Source organism: Acinonyx jubatus, chromosome B4 (assembly GCF_027475565.1).
Source record: "Acinonyx jubatus isolate Ajub_Pintada_27869175 chromosome B4, VMU_Ajub_asm_v1.0, whole genome shotgun sequence".
NCBI lineage: Eukaryota > Metazoa > Chordata > Mammalia > Carnivora > Felidae > Acinonyx > Acinonyx jubatus.
The window spans coordinates 47,175,993-47,192,403 of record NC_069387.1 but is presented as its reverse complement, the minus strand read 5'-3'; the positions used below and the strand labels follow the sequence as shown (position 1 = coordinate 47,192,403).

At 38.3% G+C, this 16,411-nt stretch overlaps 1 protein-coding gene across 2 annotated transcripts in view; it reads left to right on the top strand.

Annotated features, from left to right (window-relative positions):
- Positions 1–16,411, top strand: part of PLBD1 (phospholipase B domain containing 1) — a 54,268-nt gene that overhangs the window by 21,946 nt on the left and 15,911 nt on the right. For both annotated transcript variants that reach the window (XM_053225853.1, XM_027035613.2), the window contains 4 exons: positions 2,822–2,905; positions 4,044–4,182; positions 9,733–9,873; positions 10,316–10,460. In XM_053225853.1, the coding sequence (XP_053081828.1) occupies positions 2,822–2,905; positions 4,044–4,182; positions 9,733–9,873; positions 10,316–10,460 (509 nt within the window). The remainder of the gene's footprint in view (positions 1–2,821; positions 2,906–4,043; positions 4,183–9,732; positions 9,874–10,315; positions 10,461–16,411) is intronic.

The following is a 16,411-nucleotide window of genomic DNA, read 5'->3' as shown; positions in this document are numbered from 1 at the left end:
GCCTCAGTGCTTCAGTGAGCTGAGTCAGGGCTGAACCGAAGCAACCTTGCTGCTTTTGACTGTATAAAATGAAAAGGCCACAGAATAACTTGTGCTGATATGCATGCTAGGCTTCAGATTATAAGAAACCATGAGCTTGGGATCGGGTGGGGGTGGGGGGGACAAGAACCAAATCATTCACGTGCTGGTTCAATTACAGATACACTTGCAATATTCCATAGGGAAAAAAGTCCCCAAATTCACAATCAGAGAAATAAAATCTGAAATCAGAAATCAGTATTGAGGAGTTTACATAAAACATTTCCCAAGGGTAAGATAAAGGGTAAAAATGCTCAGAGAGCTGTTGTTAGAACAGTTTGATTAAGAAACTCCAGCGTAAGTCTGTTAGGAGTCCCAGAAAAAGAGACTGGAAGAAATCACAGATAAGCAATAATTGACACAGTAATAGTGGAGAATTTATCAAAATTTAAAAAGACCTAAGTCCTTAGTTGGAAAGCACTGCAATGTAGTGGGTGAAACTACAGAAAATTGGGGATAAATCATCTTACAAGCTATTAGAAAGAAAACACATTGACTACAAAGGAGTCTCAGCTAAACTGACAGCATATTTCTCATCAGCAACAATAAAATGAAAGGTGATATGAAAATAATATCTTAAAAGTACTACAGGAAAATAGCTTAAATTTTAAAACCATTTAAATCACCTAAGAGCAAGGGCAAAATTAGGATATTTTCAGATATATAAATTAAAATGTTTGATCATCCACAAACTTCTATGAAACTAAATAAGATACATGTTAACAAGAATAGCAGGAGGGAAAGTTTGGGATATAATGAGCAATAGTTAATATAAGAAGAGCAATGTTAATAAAATTTCACTGTAAAAGTTAAAAAACTTTCATAGAAAATTTTTTATTAAAAGGGTAAAACTAAGTCTGTGAACATAAACATGATGGGGTGTCAATGGGCAGCTAAAACTTGTTAACATATGAATCATGTTCGGAGGAGGAGAAAAATAGAAAATTCACTTAGGCTTCATAAGAAAATTCATAGTGATGAATGTTTCTAAAAATGTTAGTGATCATAAAAGAAGAGAAATACATCTCACGGCTTTTAAATTAGCAGAAGTAAAAAGAAGGATAGTAAAAATGGTATATAAACGAGGAAAAAGTAAAAAGGAGGTCAAAGAAAGAAAACAGAAAAGACTGTAGAAATACATCCACGCATATTCAATCACAGTGAATGTAAGGGGATTATTTTCACCAATTAACTGGGGAGATGTTGTTTAAGGGTGCAAACTTGTAACCAGTAGATAAATAAGTCCTGGAGATCTACTGCACAACATAGTGATTATAGTCAACAATACTGTATCATAAATGTCAAAGTTGTTACAAGACAAACTTAATTGTTCTCACCACAAAAAAAGAAGGAATTTTGTAATGTGAAAGAAGCTTTAACTAATGCTACAGTGGTAATCATATTGCAATAAGCAAATGGATCAAATGAACACATTGTACACCTTAAACTTACACAATGCTGTATGTTAATTATATCAATTAAAAATGTTGACAGCATATGAGACACATTTAAGTTTTGAAAGTTTTATTTATTTTTATTTTTTAAATTAAGTTTTAACATAAAGAATCCGAAAGAGCCAATATTTGTGGAGGCGAGGGGGATGAAAATTAAAAACAATGAGAAGCCATGTAAACCCAATCTAAATTGCTGAAAATTTAGAAGTCTGACCACACCAAGTGTGGGTGAGACTGCAGAGCAAGGCAAAGTCTAATCTGTAGCTAATGGGAATATAAATGGGTACAGTCACCATGGAGAACAACTTGGCAATATATAGTAACTATAAATATCGAGAATATTCACCCCGGCAATCCTACTTTCATATGTGCTATATATATTCTAGAAGAACATGCAAATACGTGAGGAAAGACATTACAACAGTGTTTGAAGTTGCATTATGATAGCGAAAAGTTGAAAACTGGTTGCATACATGAACTCTTATATAGTCAGACCGTGAATGCTATCAGCAGATGAAAATAATAAATTTAAACTGCAGAAGATAATGCATTTCTTCCAAAATGTGTTGACGGGCACCTGGGTGGCTTAGTCAGTTAAGAGCCTGACTCCGGCTCAGGTCATGATCTCGCGGTTTGTGGGTTTGAGCCCTGTGTTGGGCTCTGTGCTGGCAGCTCGGAGCCTGGAGCCTGCTTCAGATTCTGTGTCTCCCTCTCTCTGCCCCTTCCCCACTCATTCTCTCTCTCTCAAATAAAACCTGTAAGAAATGTGTTGACAGAATTGTTACAGTATAGTATGAAATTAACTATAAGTACCATTGTATACTATTTGTTGTTAAATCTATACTTAGTGATGGTACAGAAACATTCATGATAGAAATAAATCACCAGTTCAAGATTGGAGTTACCTCTGTGAAGAAACGTGTGGAATTAGTGTCAGAGAACTGTACACAGGGGTTTCAACTCTATCTAATGTTTATTTCTGCTTAAAACTATATGCCAAACATGGCAAAATACAATGATTTTAATGAAATTGGGTAGAGATACTTGGGTGTTGATTTTATTATATATGCTTTTCTGTATATTTCTCAATTTTTAATTGTGTGTTCATTTTATTATATATGCTTTTCTATATATTTCTTAATTTTAAATTGTGCGCTTGATTTTTAAAAAGATGGGGAAGGTTTGCAATAAGGGACCTTCTAGTTAGTCAAAAATTTGTGTAATTTACTGTGATGGACTACTCTAAGGAGAAAAACAGAAATGCAACCATTTTTTTTCTGTTGTTTCAGACACATGTATGACCACTTCGTTAACCTCTACCCACAGCTGATTAAGAAACCTTCCATCGTGGATAAGGTGCAAGATTTTATGGAGTATGTAGAATAGCTTTCCTCTTGTTATTCACACTACAGGGCCTGAATCTGTCATTGCAAACAGCAGTTTTTCCTTCGCCAATGTCCTTTTCTGGCTCTTAGGCAGGACTCCAGAGCTGGTCTTGTAGTAAGGTATAGCACTTTTTGGTAATGACGTGAAAACTGGCTGTCCTCTACAGCATGCCCACACAGCATGTCCTCTAACTTGGGATCATTCAAAGGTCACGTTGAATATCATTATCGGCTGCCGGCACAGCTGGAGGAGGCCACCATGAGAGTAAGGAAGGCAAAGTTAAATGCCGGGACTGCCTCCACCTAAGGGCCCCACTCCTTTAGGGATCACCTATCCTCCTCCCTAAGGTGCTTCGGTTTCATGGGCCTGGTGACTAATCCTAGCTGAGGTACCAGCTGTTATCTAGTCCTAATTCACAACATAACTCTGAAAACATTTCCATTTTGATAAAGTTTTGATAAAGCTTTCTGAAGCTAACAATTCTCAATATTCAGACTTCTTTTCTATTTGTTTTATACGTGGGATTTGTTTTATGTTTGTGGCTGTGATTAACTTGGGGACAAAAGGACTCTGGTTTGACCCTCCAAATCATACACTAAGCAACCCCTTCATCAAATCTAACGTCCTGCAGAGCATCATTAAAAATTATTGGACTAGATCCCATGAAGCAATGACCTTGTATTCTAAGATTGATATAGAGAGGCGCTGGGTGGTTCGGTCAGTTAAGCATCCGACTTTGGCTCAGGTCATGATCTTGCAGTTGGTGGGTTTGAGCCCCTCGTTGGGCTCTGTGCTGACAGCTCAGAGCCTGGAGCCTGCTTCATATTCTGTGTCTCCCTCTCTCTGTGCCCCTCCCCTGCTCATTTCTCTCTCTCTCTCAAAAATGAATAAATGTTAGAAAAAAAAGTATTTAAGATTGATGTAGAGATAGCCTGAACAAATCAGAAAAGCTTTCGGTATGCAAAGTTATGTCAAATCAATAAGTGATTGGAATGTTGTAAGGTCCAGAATTTAAATTACACTAGCATAACTATCTGAATATATAATCTGTAAATGCCTGGGTTGAATTTAGCTTTGGATGAGCAACCATGAAGAATCCTAGTGCAAATCTAATTTCTCTTGCAGGAAGCAAGATCAGTGGACCCGGAAAAACATCAAATATTACAAGGATGACCCATTTTGGAGACATACAGGCTATGTTGTGACACAAATGGATGGATTGTATGTAGGAGCCATGAAGAGGGCTATGTTAGAAAAGACAAAGGTAAGATTTTTAAAAAGCTACTCAGAATTTATACGGTATGGCAAGAATATTGAGAATTATCTTTAAAATAACAATCTTGCACTGGGTGTTGTATGGAAACCAATTTGACAATAAATTTCATATGTTAAAAATAAATAAATAAATAAATAAAATAACAATCTAACTTAGAAGCAGATCAAATTAGGACTAGCACATTAATTTCTTGTACACAGGCACTATCATGTTATATTGCTAGCACCTGACTCAGTGTCTGCCATAAAATTCAAGCTTAACACACAGTCTCTTTATCTCTTAATTTCTTTCATAATCCTGTGCTCTGGAGTAGGGTAAAGAATATACTGAATGAATGTTCTGGCTGTTTAACCTAATACAGCTGCTACTTTTGTTGATATAATTTTTAAGGCAAAATGTCTAAATGTACAAATTCTATGCTTCCCACCCTCTACAAAACACACACACACGCACACATAATAATATCTTGAAAAGCTTTATTGAATAATCGAAGATTCAAAGGTACACTTAATATATTCCCAAAAACTATGAAGATTTTGTTTCCTGGGGGTAATACACACACACACACACACACACACACACACACACACACACTCAACTGGGCATATGTATACACACTGGAAAAAATATACAAAATATAGTTCATAGAAATGTGATGCAAAAAATTGTTAATCATATAAACCAAGCCTTACTCATAAGTTTAGAAATGCAAATTAAAACCATAACTGAGACATACTTTCTCACTTATCAATTTGGCAAAAGTTCTAAAATGTGAATGTATACTCTGTTGGCAAGGCTAAAGGTGAAAAATACTGTTAGGAATTCTCAAAATATTGGTAGGAATACAAAATGGTATATTCTCTATGGAGAGAAAATTAGGCACTCAGTACCCAAATCATATGCTCATTTACCCTTTGATCCAGCAATGCCACTTCTAGGATTATCACAAAAGTTCAGTATGGCATATGGGCCAGCCTTGTCATTGCAGATAATTTGTAAGAGCAAAAGACCAAAGACAACCAAATACATAGAAGACTAGCTGTGTAAATGACATAGCTGTAAACAGGAATGAGGGAGATCTCCAAATACTGCTACAGGGTGATGTTCAGGATCTGTTATTCTGTTATGAAGTATAAAAAAGTGGGGTGCCTGGGTGGCTCAGTTGGTTAAGCACATGACTTCGGCTCAGGTCATCATCTTGAGATTCATGGGTTTGAGCCCCATGTCGGGCTCTGTGCTGATAACTCAGAGCCTGGAGCCTGCTTTGGATTCTGTGTCTCCTTCTCTCTCTGCCCCTCCCCTGCTCACATACTGTCTCTCTCTCTCTTTCTCAAAAATAAATAAACATTAAAAAATAATAAAAATAGTAAATAAATAAAAAAGTAAGGTGAAGACCAGTGTAAATTATTTGCTACTTTTTACATAAGATATGGAAATAAGATAGATGATGATAGAGAGATGGATAGATAGATTTGCTTAATTTTCCAAGAATAAACAACAATGAAACAATAAAACTAAAACTAAAAAAAAATTATCTATAAAAAAAGAAGAAAAGAGTGAAAGGGACAGGAATGAAAGGTACATTTCTCTGAATGTATCTTTAAACATTTGACTTTAGAACCATGTGAATGCTGTTCATAACTATAAAACAAAATTTAATAACATAGAAGAAAAACAGTCCCTAAAATTTTAAAATGAATGGACATGAATATGTCTAACTATATGTCAAGTTGATAGCGTAACCATGCAGACAGCAGTTATTTCCAGTGACCGGAACACAGTTACTAGGGTACATCCTTAATGGGATAGATTCTAAGGACAAGAAGAACCACCAAAACCAAAATAAACCTTAAACTGTATCCAGTAATGTCACTTTAGCAATAATATTGATGTTATCATTTTGAAATTTGATACAGTTAGATATAGTAACTAACTATAAAGCAAATATATTTATAAAACAAATAACTATGTTGACTATCAAGATTTTCAGCATAAGAAAAATCAGTGAAGTCAAGACCTTGTAGTTTTTAAAGTTGTATAGGTAGGAAATCATTACTTTTAGCTTCCTTAAAAAAAAAAAAAAACGCATAGTTTCTTGCTTTGCCCCTTGAAAAGGCTTAGAAATAGAATAGCATTGACCCCGTAGCACTGAGCATCATCCCCTAGGAGACTATGACTTAGGGCAAGCAACAGCATCTCAAACAAAGCAAAAAAACACTAGCCGTGAAGAAAAATATAAATTCAGCTAATTAAAATAAACTTCTTTTCATCAGAACACACTATATAGAAAGGGAAAAGATAAGCTACAAACCAAGGGAAAACATTTGAAATACATTTAACCAGCAAAGGATTTGTATCTGAAATACACAAAGAACAAATAAATTTTTAAAAAGAAAATACCCAGTTGAAAAATGGGCAATGGGCAAAATTATCAGCAGGAATTTCACAGGAAAGGAAACCAAAATGGCCCATAAGCATGTGGAGAAATGCTTAATTTCAAAGAAATATATATTAAAACCTCAATGACATCCTATTACACACCAGAAGTGGGGAATCTTAACCACTACTGGATTGAGTAAATTGTCCCAACTGCTTTGGAAAAGAATTGGATGTTACTCAAGACATTTAAAGACGATATATATTCTACAACCTGGCAAATCCAGAGATTAACGACATTCTTGCCCATGGGGGGCGGGGGGGGGGGTCCACGTACATAAAAGTTCACAGTACCATTATTTTGCTACAAACTGGAAATATCCCAAATGTTCATAAGTATATCACGATACTATATACCCTTATATGAATGAAGATGAATGAACTGTTTCCACACTACCAACATTGATACATGTCCAAAAAAATCATGTTGAGCAGAAGAATGCACACAGTATGATTCTATTTGTACAAACTCAAAAGCAAGCAAATTTAAAAATAGCCTGTCTATGGATGTGTACATAGATGATAAAGTAACAGAAAAGAGGGTAATGAGCCATAGTGCTTACTACTGATAAATAAGGAAGGACAGAGATGAGATTGGAGGTTTCTGAGGCACAGCTAATGTTCTATTGCCCAAACTGTGAGATGGGTTCATTAGTGGTCTTTTTCATTATTTCTTCTTAAATTGTGCATATGATCTTTATCCTTTCATAAGTATGATATCATTCTTAAAAATAAAGGCAAAAAATTAAAGGCAAATTAAAAACTGGAAAATAATATTTGCAATTCATATCAAACAATGAACAAATCTCCCTAATATTTAAAGAACTCCTAAAAGTTGATAAGAAAAAGAATAAGAAAAATAAATAAGGCATATGAACAGTTCACACACACACAAAAAAATTCAAACGTTTTTTAACATGCTCTGCCTCACTCATAACAAAAGAATTGCTAAGGGGCATCTGGGTGGCTCAGTCAGTTGAGCATCCAACCCTGGATTTAGGCTCAGGTCAGGATCTCGCATTTCGTGGGTTCAAACCGTGCATTGGGCTCTGTGTTGACAGCTCAGAGCCTGTTTGGGATTTTCTCTCCCTCTCTCTCTGCCCTTACCCCACTCCTCAAAGTCAATAAATAGGCTTTAAAAAAAAAAAAAAAAAGAATGAGGTACTGTTTTTCACCTATCAAATTGGAAAAAAAAAAAAACTCAATGTTTAATATGTCATTGAGGCTGTAAGAGTGTCTGTTGAAATAAGCCCTCTGTAGACAACTTGGCAAAATATTTATTAAAATCAAAACTGCCTCTAGGTATCTATCCTACACAAAGACTCACACACATATGAAATGATGTGTCCAAGATTGATTTTTGTAACACTGTTTATAATAGCAAAAGACTAGAAACCACAGGAAAGTCCATCAGTATAATACTGGTTAACATATAATGTATCCGTTCACTAAAGTCCTTTTCAAGAGAATGAGGAAGATTTTTACATCTAATTATGGAAAATTCCTCCAAACAAGTGAAAAATATGAAGAGAGAAAAATCAAAGACTGAAGCATATAATACACTACCATGTGTTTAAAAATGTGTTTATAAGACACTGTAGAGGCACCTGGGTGGCTCAGTTGATTAGTTGTCCAACTTCAGCTCAGGTCATGATCTCCCAGCTCGTGAGTTCGAGCCCCGCGTCGGGCTCTGTGCTGACAGCTCAGGGCCTGGAACCTGCTTCAGATTCTGTGTCTCCTTCTCTCTCTGCCCCTCCCCTGCTCACGCTCTCTCTCTCTCCTTCAAAAATAAATAAACATTAGAAAAAAAAATTTTTAATGTATCCATAAAACACTGTAAAAAGTCTAGAAATATACACAGAAATCAACACAACAAAATTCCACTATAAATCTCATTATAATTTTTTAAATCTTTAATAATGCAAGTGTTATATAGTCAAAGAACAAAAAAAAAAGAGAGAATATGTGTATAAACAAATAATCAGTTTCTGGTTTTCACTTTTGTTTTTTTGTTAAAATGTCATTTGTGTTTGTCTTGTCACCAAGTCCGCCTAAAAACCAATTTTTCTGGGGCGCCTGGGTGGCGCAGTCGGTTAAGCGTCCGACTTCAGCCAGGTCACGATCTCGCGGTCCGTGAGTTCGAGCCCCGCATCAGGCTCTGGGCTGATGGCTCGGAGCCTGGAGCCTGTTTCCGATTCTGTCTCCCTCTCTCTCTGCCCCTCCCCCGTTCATGCTCTGTCTCTCTCTGTCCCAAAAATAAATAAACGTTGAAAAAAAAAAACAAAACAATTTTTCTGTAAGATGCTCGGCCCCTGGCTACTCTGGTCGATTAACTCTTGGTGGAGCAGGGCTCTCTAGCACTAAGTTCACGTTCAGGTCTGACCATTGCTTTGGGGTAAATGTCAAGTCAGTTAGTTCTACATTAAACACACAAAATCAAAAAGCGTCATGGGGCGCCTGGGTGGCTCAGTTGGTTGAGCATCTGACTTCGGCTCATGATCTCGAGGTTCATGAGTTGCACCCCTGCACAGGGCCCTGCGCTGACAGCTCAGAGCCTGGAATCTGCTTCAGATTCCGTCTCTCGCTCTGCCCCTCCCCTGCTCATGCTCTGTCTCTGCCCCCTCAAAAATGAATAAACATTAAGAAAAATTTTTTAAAAATAATAAAAAAAAATTAAAAAGTGTCTTAGTTGAATATTTTGCTGTAAAGCAGTGATTCTCAACCGTGAGCAATGTCCCTCCAGGGCAGAGTTGGCAATGCCTGGAGACACTTTTGGTGATCAAGACTGGGAGGGTGCTAACTGCTATCTAACGGGGAGAGGCCAGGGATGCTGCTAAATAGTTTACAATGCACAAGCCCCCCAAAAAGAATTATTTGGCCCTAAATATCACTAGTGTTTTGGGTATCAACACATGCTAAAGCATCTTTTATAAACCCTAAGATAATAGCTATTTTATAAGCTACGAGAAAATCGAATGCATTTGTTACATTAGGGACCCTTGGCAAAGGAATAACCGAGGGTATCCCTGACAATGGGGAAACTAGAAAATGGCATCCTACTGCCACGAATCACTGGTAAGAGTACTCTTTGTCTCTCCCCAGCCTATGACCCTGTTCCAGATTCAGTTCCTGAATGCCATTGGAGATCTTTTGGATCTGATTCCCTCAGTTTCTCCCACAACAAATTCCAGCTTGAAGGTTTTTAAGAGATGGGACATGGGACATTGCTCTGCCCTTATTAAGGTGAGACACAAAGCTGCCTCTCTCTTTCCTTGTTCTGGAACACACAGACTTTTTCCGTATGGCAGCCCAAGTGTGGCAACATCTCATCACCCCTGGCTACAGCCCTATTATCAGCTTATGGCTCCTCTGTCTAGAAGTTAAGAACAGGAAGAAACTGATGGAGGGTGTTGGAAGTACATGATGTTAGCTCTGTTTCTTCCACCATTCCTCCCGTGCTATGTGAACCTGCCCCTCCCACTCCCACAGTCTTCCCTTCTGGATGCTTGAAGGATAGTCTGTCTGTTTTTGCGCACATTAAAGGTGAATTTTGTGCTCTTGGCCATATTTCCCGATAATAAATACGGCAGTGAATAGCGAAATTGACACAATTGCTCTATGCTTCCTACACTTGTAGTCAGTTATCTGTATACCTCTGCATCATTCACTATGATTCTGGCTGTAGGTTCTTCCTGGATTTGAGAACGTCTTTTTTGCTCACTCAAGCTGGTACACGTATGCAGCCATGCTCAGGATATATAAACACTGGGACTTCAACATCAATGATAAAGACACGAGCAGTAGTCGCCTCTCTTTCAGCAGTTACCCAGGTAAATAAATTTCGAGGGACATCTGAGTACTCGGAGTACTATTTCAGGATAAAACCTTGGTGATTTGGAGTAACCGGAATGGGGGAAGAAATCTTTAGGGGTTGGTATACGTTAATGACGATTGATTTTCTGAATGCTTTTTGAAGAAATATAGCTCTAATGCTTCTATTTAATAGAATCGTGTGATCAGTTAATAGGTGCCAAAAATTGAGTTCAACAAATGCCAACTGAGGTACAAGGCATTTTCCGAGGCTCTGCAGTGGAAGCCAAGATAGGCAAAAGAGATCCTGCTCTCAACATCTCCTTGAGGGTTTCTTTCTCTTATTCGTCACAACATCCTCAGAACTTAAGCTAGTGTTTGGCACCTTGTAACTTAATCAATTTTTGCTGAATGGATGGATGAATGTGTAAGCTTCCAAATCCTTACACTAGCAAGATAAGTACAATACAGATAATAATATTACTGGGTACTGTGTGGGCTACAAAAAATATGCAAGGAATGTTGTGAGTAATCAAAAGACGGTCAGCTCACATTGGATTGTTGGGGAAGGAAAGAGAGGATGACACTTGCCATGAACCATCAGCGATGACTTGAACTTGAACAGGTGGACATGGGCGGGAGGGACAGCCTCTGTGGAGTGGGAGTTACAAGCTCCTTTCTTAAAGGGGCCAGGCAGATGAGGTAAAATGAATAAAGGGTGGGGGACGTGGTATAAGAAAATGAAAGTGAAAACAATTGTAGCAAACACAAGACCCCTTGGAAGGCGGCCACCTGCTGAGCTCCCACTGACTGTTGTCACCCAGCAATATGGAAGTCAGTGTTGCCAGATCCTCCAACTTCTGAAGACAGAAATATGGATATAATGAATAAAACCCACTGTGTGAACCCAACAAAGCATGTCTGCTAGCGGGAATGACGCCCTCAGCTGCAGGTTTGCAACCTTGTCAGGGAACATCATGGGTAAATGCAAGAGGAAAATTCTCACCAGACATATAAGAGTCCAGCGTGGATACAAGGTGGACACTTTTGACCTTTAATTATACATTTGTAATTTACAAAGTGGTTATACCAACCAACGGTTGTATCTATCTACCTTTGTCAGAGTATTATTGCCCTTTCTGGTATTATTGTTCCTGGTATTAATACCTTCCTATTACGAATTCTGATCAGTGGCATAACTCAATATTTTTCTGTCCTTATCACCTCATCCTTCCTTTGAAAACACTTCGGTTTCTTCTTCATCACTGCTTGCTTAATTTTTTTAGTATTGAGGGGGACTTGGGACTCCTCTCTTGGAGACAGACCGTGTTTTGATTCTTTGTGTTCCTTTAGACTGAAACTTAAGGACAGCAAGAGACTGAGGCTAGTCAAATATTCATATTCTTCTTCTTACTTGCAATAAAATGCAATGTTCAGATGTTACCTGCACTGCTTCAGAGTGTCTACAGAATAGTGTTTCTCTGTAGTCTTAACAATCCTGGATTCCAAAGGTAGTGATGGGGAAGGAAATGGAGGGATTTCCTATAAAATGTATAACTCTGTTGACATTTGCATATATGTACATATCTTTCCAGAATAGATAGATACATAGATAATAGAGATTTTTTAGAGCATTTAAACTGAGAGAAAACAAGACTTTTTTTTTTTTTTTTGACCCCAACGTGTTTTTTACAGGAGCTGGTATAGCAAAGTGATTCATATTTTCTTTAACTGGAGTTTTGTTCTCAACAGAAAACATGAAAAACGTGTAGGATCTTATTTCTATTACAAAGAATTGTTCGACTGAAGGATCAGCTGCATTGGATTCATCCAATACATATGGAGCTAAACTTTGCCATGAACTTCATGCCAGAACAAAGCTCGGTGGCTTGTTTTGTTTATTGTTGTTTTTGGTGGAGGAGATTGAGTGGATTAGGAGTGTGGTGTCAGTTAGGTCATGGAGGCTTTTGTGATATGAGCAAGGATATTAAGAATTACTGAGACAGAACAGAAATAGCAAGTCATGAAATATTTGTGACTTGGCTGAGGCACATGTTAAACATGACAGTAACTGGGATGGTACAGATACCATAATCCTAAAGATACAAATAACTCTGAAGAATTCAAGTGCACCTACCCATACTTTTACACTATATCATGACACCATTGCCCAATTCTGTAGAAGTGACCACCATGCACCATTATTGGCATGACAAACACTAACACTTCAAGACACAAAGACATTTTTTTTGTTTTGAGGTTTCCAAAAAGGAAAATGGTAGACCTCGGACAGCTGCTAAACTTCCACACCGTATAAAATCTATTTTACTTTGGCGAGCCTCAGCTTTTTTTATCTGTAGGATGAGACTAATATAAAGGCTTACTTCATCAAGTTGTAAACATTATGTAATTTACTTATTCATCTACAATTTTCTTTAAAAAAAAATTTTTTTTAACGTTTATTTATTTTTGAGACAGAGAGAGACAGAGCATGAACAGGGGAGGAGCAGAGAGAGAGGGAGACACAGAATCCAAAACAGGCTCCAGGCTCTGAGCTGTAAGCACAGAGCCTGACGTGGGGCTCGAACTCACAGACCGTGAGATCATGACCTGAGCCGAAGTCAGACGCTTAACCGACCAAGCCACCCAGGCACCCCTCATCTACAATTTTCTATGAAATTGCCGTGTTAGGCAAAGTATGTATGATGAGAAACAGGACAGATACAGATCGTATTCTAACAAAATTTGCATTCTGGTGAAAGATAGAGACACATTTTTAAAAAACGATTAAAGTATGGTTTGTGTAATACTAGGGAGAACTAGTTTGGAGAGTTTGAGATAGCTTCCAAGAGAAAGTAAAATGGAAGTTGAGGCACAAAGACAAATGTAAGTTGGCCAGCAAATGGGGACAATGGGGTGATGATGTTCCATGTGGAACAGACAGCATGTATAAAGGCCTGTAGGCAAGAAAAAAAGTGGAGAAGGCCAGAAAGAGGGAATGGGGGACAATTCAAGACCATTAAAGTGATGAGGGGTAGAAGTGACATTCGTAGACTTGCATTTTAGAATTACCTGGTCCACGAGAGAAGACGAGAGAGTCTGCCGACAGGACATTTCGAAGTCCGAGGCAATAATCCAGGTGATTCAAGCCACATAATGTTTTTTAGATGGTCAGTAAATAGGTGCATGGAAGACTGATATCCATCTTCAAGAAGAAAACAGTATCAAAAATGACTGCTGAATTACTATAGCAATTCGTGAATTTCTGTGTGCTCCCACTGTCCTAGCCAGAATCTTTGAGGGGCATTGACCTCATGAGAATTGTCAGAAGGGCACTCCCAGAGCTGTACTCCAGCCGAGAAGAACAGAAGGAACAGTAGTAATCCAGCACCCTCAGCCTTAATCTAAACCAATCTTAATCTAAGTCAGTCCCATGCTCTGTGTTTGCAAGAGCTCCAGGTGACTCTGTAAAACTGGAGGTGGTTATGTCAAGGAAACAAATTAAATAATAACCCCCGTCTTAATCTAGAAAGGATTAGGTGACTTGGTCGCTTGATACTTTCATACTTTTTTCAGACTGTTTTTTAAAAACTGAGTAGGAATTTCCTTTACCTTTGGGGAAATTATTTCAGCTGAAGATACTAACATGAAATTTCCCGAGAAAGCCAAAAGTACCCCACAAGTATGCTAGTAAACCTCAGTAGTACCCTTAGGCCCAGGTGAGTGATGTCCCAGCTTTGAAGTGCCTTCCTCAAACTTTTCTAAGTCCCCCTCCAGCGCCCCAAGAACAGCCAAGTTGGCAGTACTGGGATATCCCGGCACTGGCCTGTGTCCCCTGTGTTTTCCAGAAATTTTCAAAATATCCTTCTAGTGCCCAGTACTAGCCAGATGAGCAGAGCCATCCAGGTGAGGCTAAGCTTAGACAGGAACCCATGTGGGTCCTGGTCCTTGGATGTCCCTTTTATGAGAGCTCCTCCCCTCTCCCTCTACCTATATGTGGGTGCAACAAGATGGTGCTCATCAACATGAGGAGCTCTGGGACTCAAGCCTATGAGGTAGTCCTGGTGAGTAGATCCTTCCTGTTGGCCCTCACGGTATATTTTCTGCATGACCAAGCTGACAGAATATTAGCGACATGATGATTTGAGGTGGCCCTCATGTTAGACACAGCATGTGTTCAGGGCTCTAGGCTATCGAAGGCTGCTCTTACCCTCAAGCTTATGCATGTATGTAGACCTCTGCTTTCGCCTTGTTCTCACTGGCACGGCCCTGCTTCCTGAGGGCAAAAGAGGAAGCAACAAGTGAATTTACTGTGTGTAGCTCCAGTATTGGTCCCCTGGGCAGTCACCTCACCCCCTGCAGGTTCTGTCCCTCGTGTTCGTGTTCTGCAGTTCTCTGAGGAAGGTCGGGCCTGGCCCTCACAAAGGCTTTTGAGAATCTTGCTCTGCGACACAAATAGGCCTTTGCAGCAGGTCTCATGGTTTCTGTGGAGCAGGACTTTAGATTAGGGCACAAGTGAGGATGGCTTGTCTCTACTTCTCTATATCTGGGGCTTCTGCCGAAGACTCAAAGAGTGAGGGGCTGAAATCTATGATAGCTTAACTGAAGCAAGAGGATACACTTCCAAGGTGACTCACTTACATGGTTGACAAGGTGACATTGGTTCCCCTCTACTTAGGCGTCTCCACAGGACTGCTGCAGTAATCTCATGACAAGATGCCTGGCTTGCCTCAGACCAAGTGATCCAAAAGAACAAGACAGAAGCAGCAATGCCTATTATGACCTAGTCTCAGAAGTCATCTATTGTTACTTCCACCACGTTCTATTCTTTAGAGGCACATTAGTATGATCAGCCCACACACAAGGAAAGGACATCAGAATCGACCTTTTAAAGGGAAGAGTGTCCAAGAATTTGTGGACATTTTAAAACCTCCCCAATAAAGAAACATAATATTTTTATATATTTCCTGTGTATCCTAAGACTTCTCTAAATTCACTTGTCAGTTCTAACAACTTTGTAGATTTCTTGGGATTTTTCTGTATACATAATCATGCCATCTCTGCATAACTTCCCTTGGGTGTCTTTGTGTTCTTGCATGAGTGCACTGATAAGACCTCCAGGACAACGTAGACTAGAAGTGGCATAGAAATCCTTGCCTAGTTCCTGATCTTACGGGAGAAGTATTCAGTCTTTTATCATAAAGTGTGATGTTTGCTGTAGGTTTTTGGAGATAGTCTTTATAAGTTTAAAAAGGATTTCCCCTCTTCCTATTTTGTTGAATGTTTTTGTTTAATGCATTTTTGTGAAATTCTCAGCTTCCATTAAAATGATCATATGATTTTTCTCCTTTATTAATGTGTTAAGTTCCATTGATTGACTTCCAGATATGAAACCAACTTGGCACTCCTGGGGTTTACTCCACTTAGTCATATTATTCTTTTTATTTTTTATTCAACTTACTAATATTTTGTCAAGAATTTTTTCATTTACATTCATGAGAGATATTGTCTATGGTTTTCTTGTGATAGTTTTGGTATCATGGTAAGCCTGTCCTCATAATCTGAGTTTGGAATTATGTTTTTCTTCTATGTTTTCTGAAAGAGTTTGTGTTGGAGTGGTAATACTTTTTCTCTTAAATCTTTAATAGAACTCATCAGTTAAACCATCTAAACATGGGGTTTTTTGTTGGAGAGTTTTTAACAATGAGTTCAGTTTTTTTTGTTGATAAAGGACTATTCAGGTTTTCTAACTCTTCTTGAACCAGTTTTAAAAATTTGTCTTTCAAAGAACTTGTTAATTTCTTAAGGTTATCCTGTTTATTGACATAAAGCTATTTATAATATTTTTATGAGTCTTTTATTATCTGTAGGATCTGTAGCTAAGTCCCTTTAATCATGTATGATCTTTTTTGTATTCACTGTAGCCTGAGGTGTGTCAATTTTATTGGTATTTTCCAATAACCAGACTTTA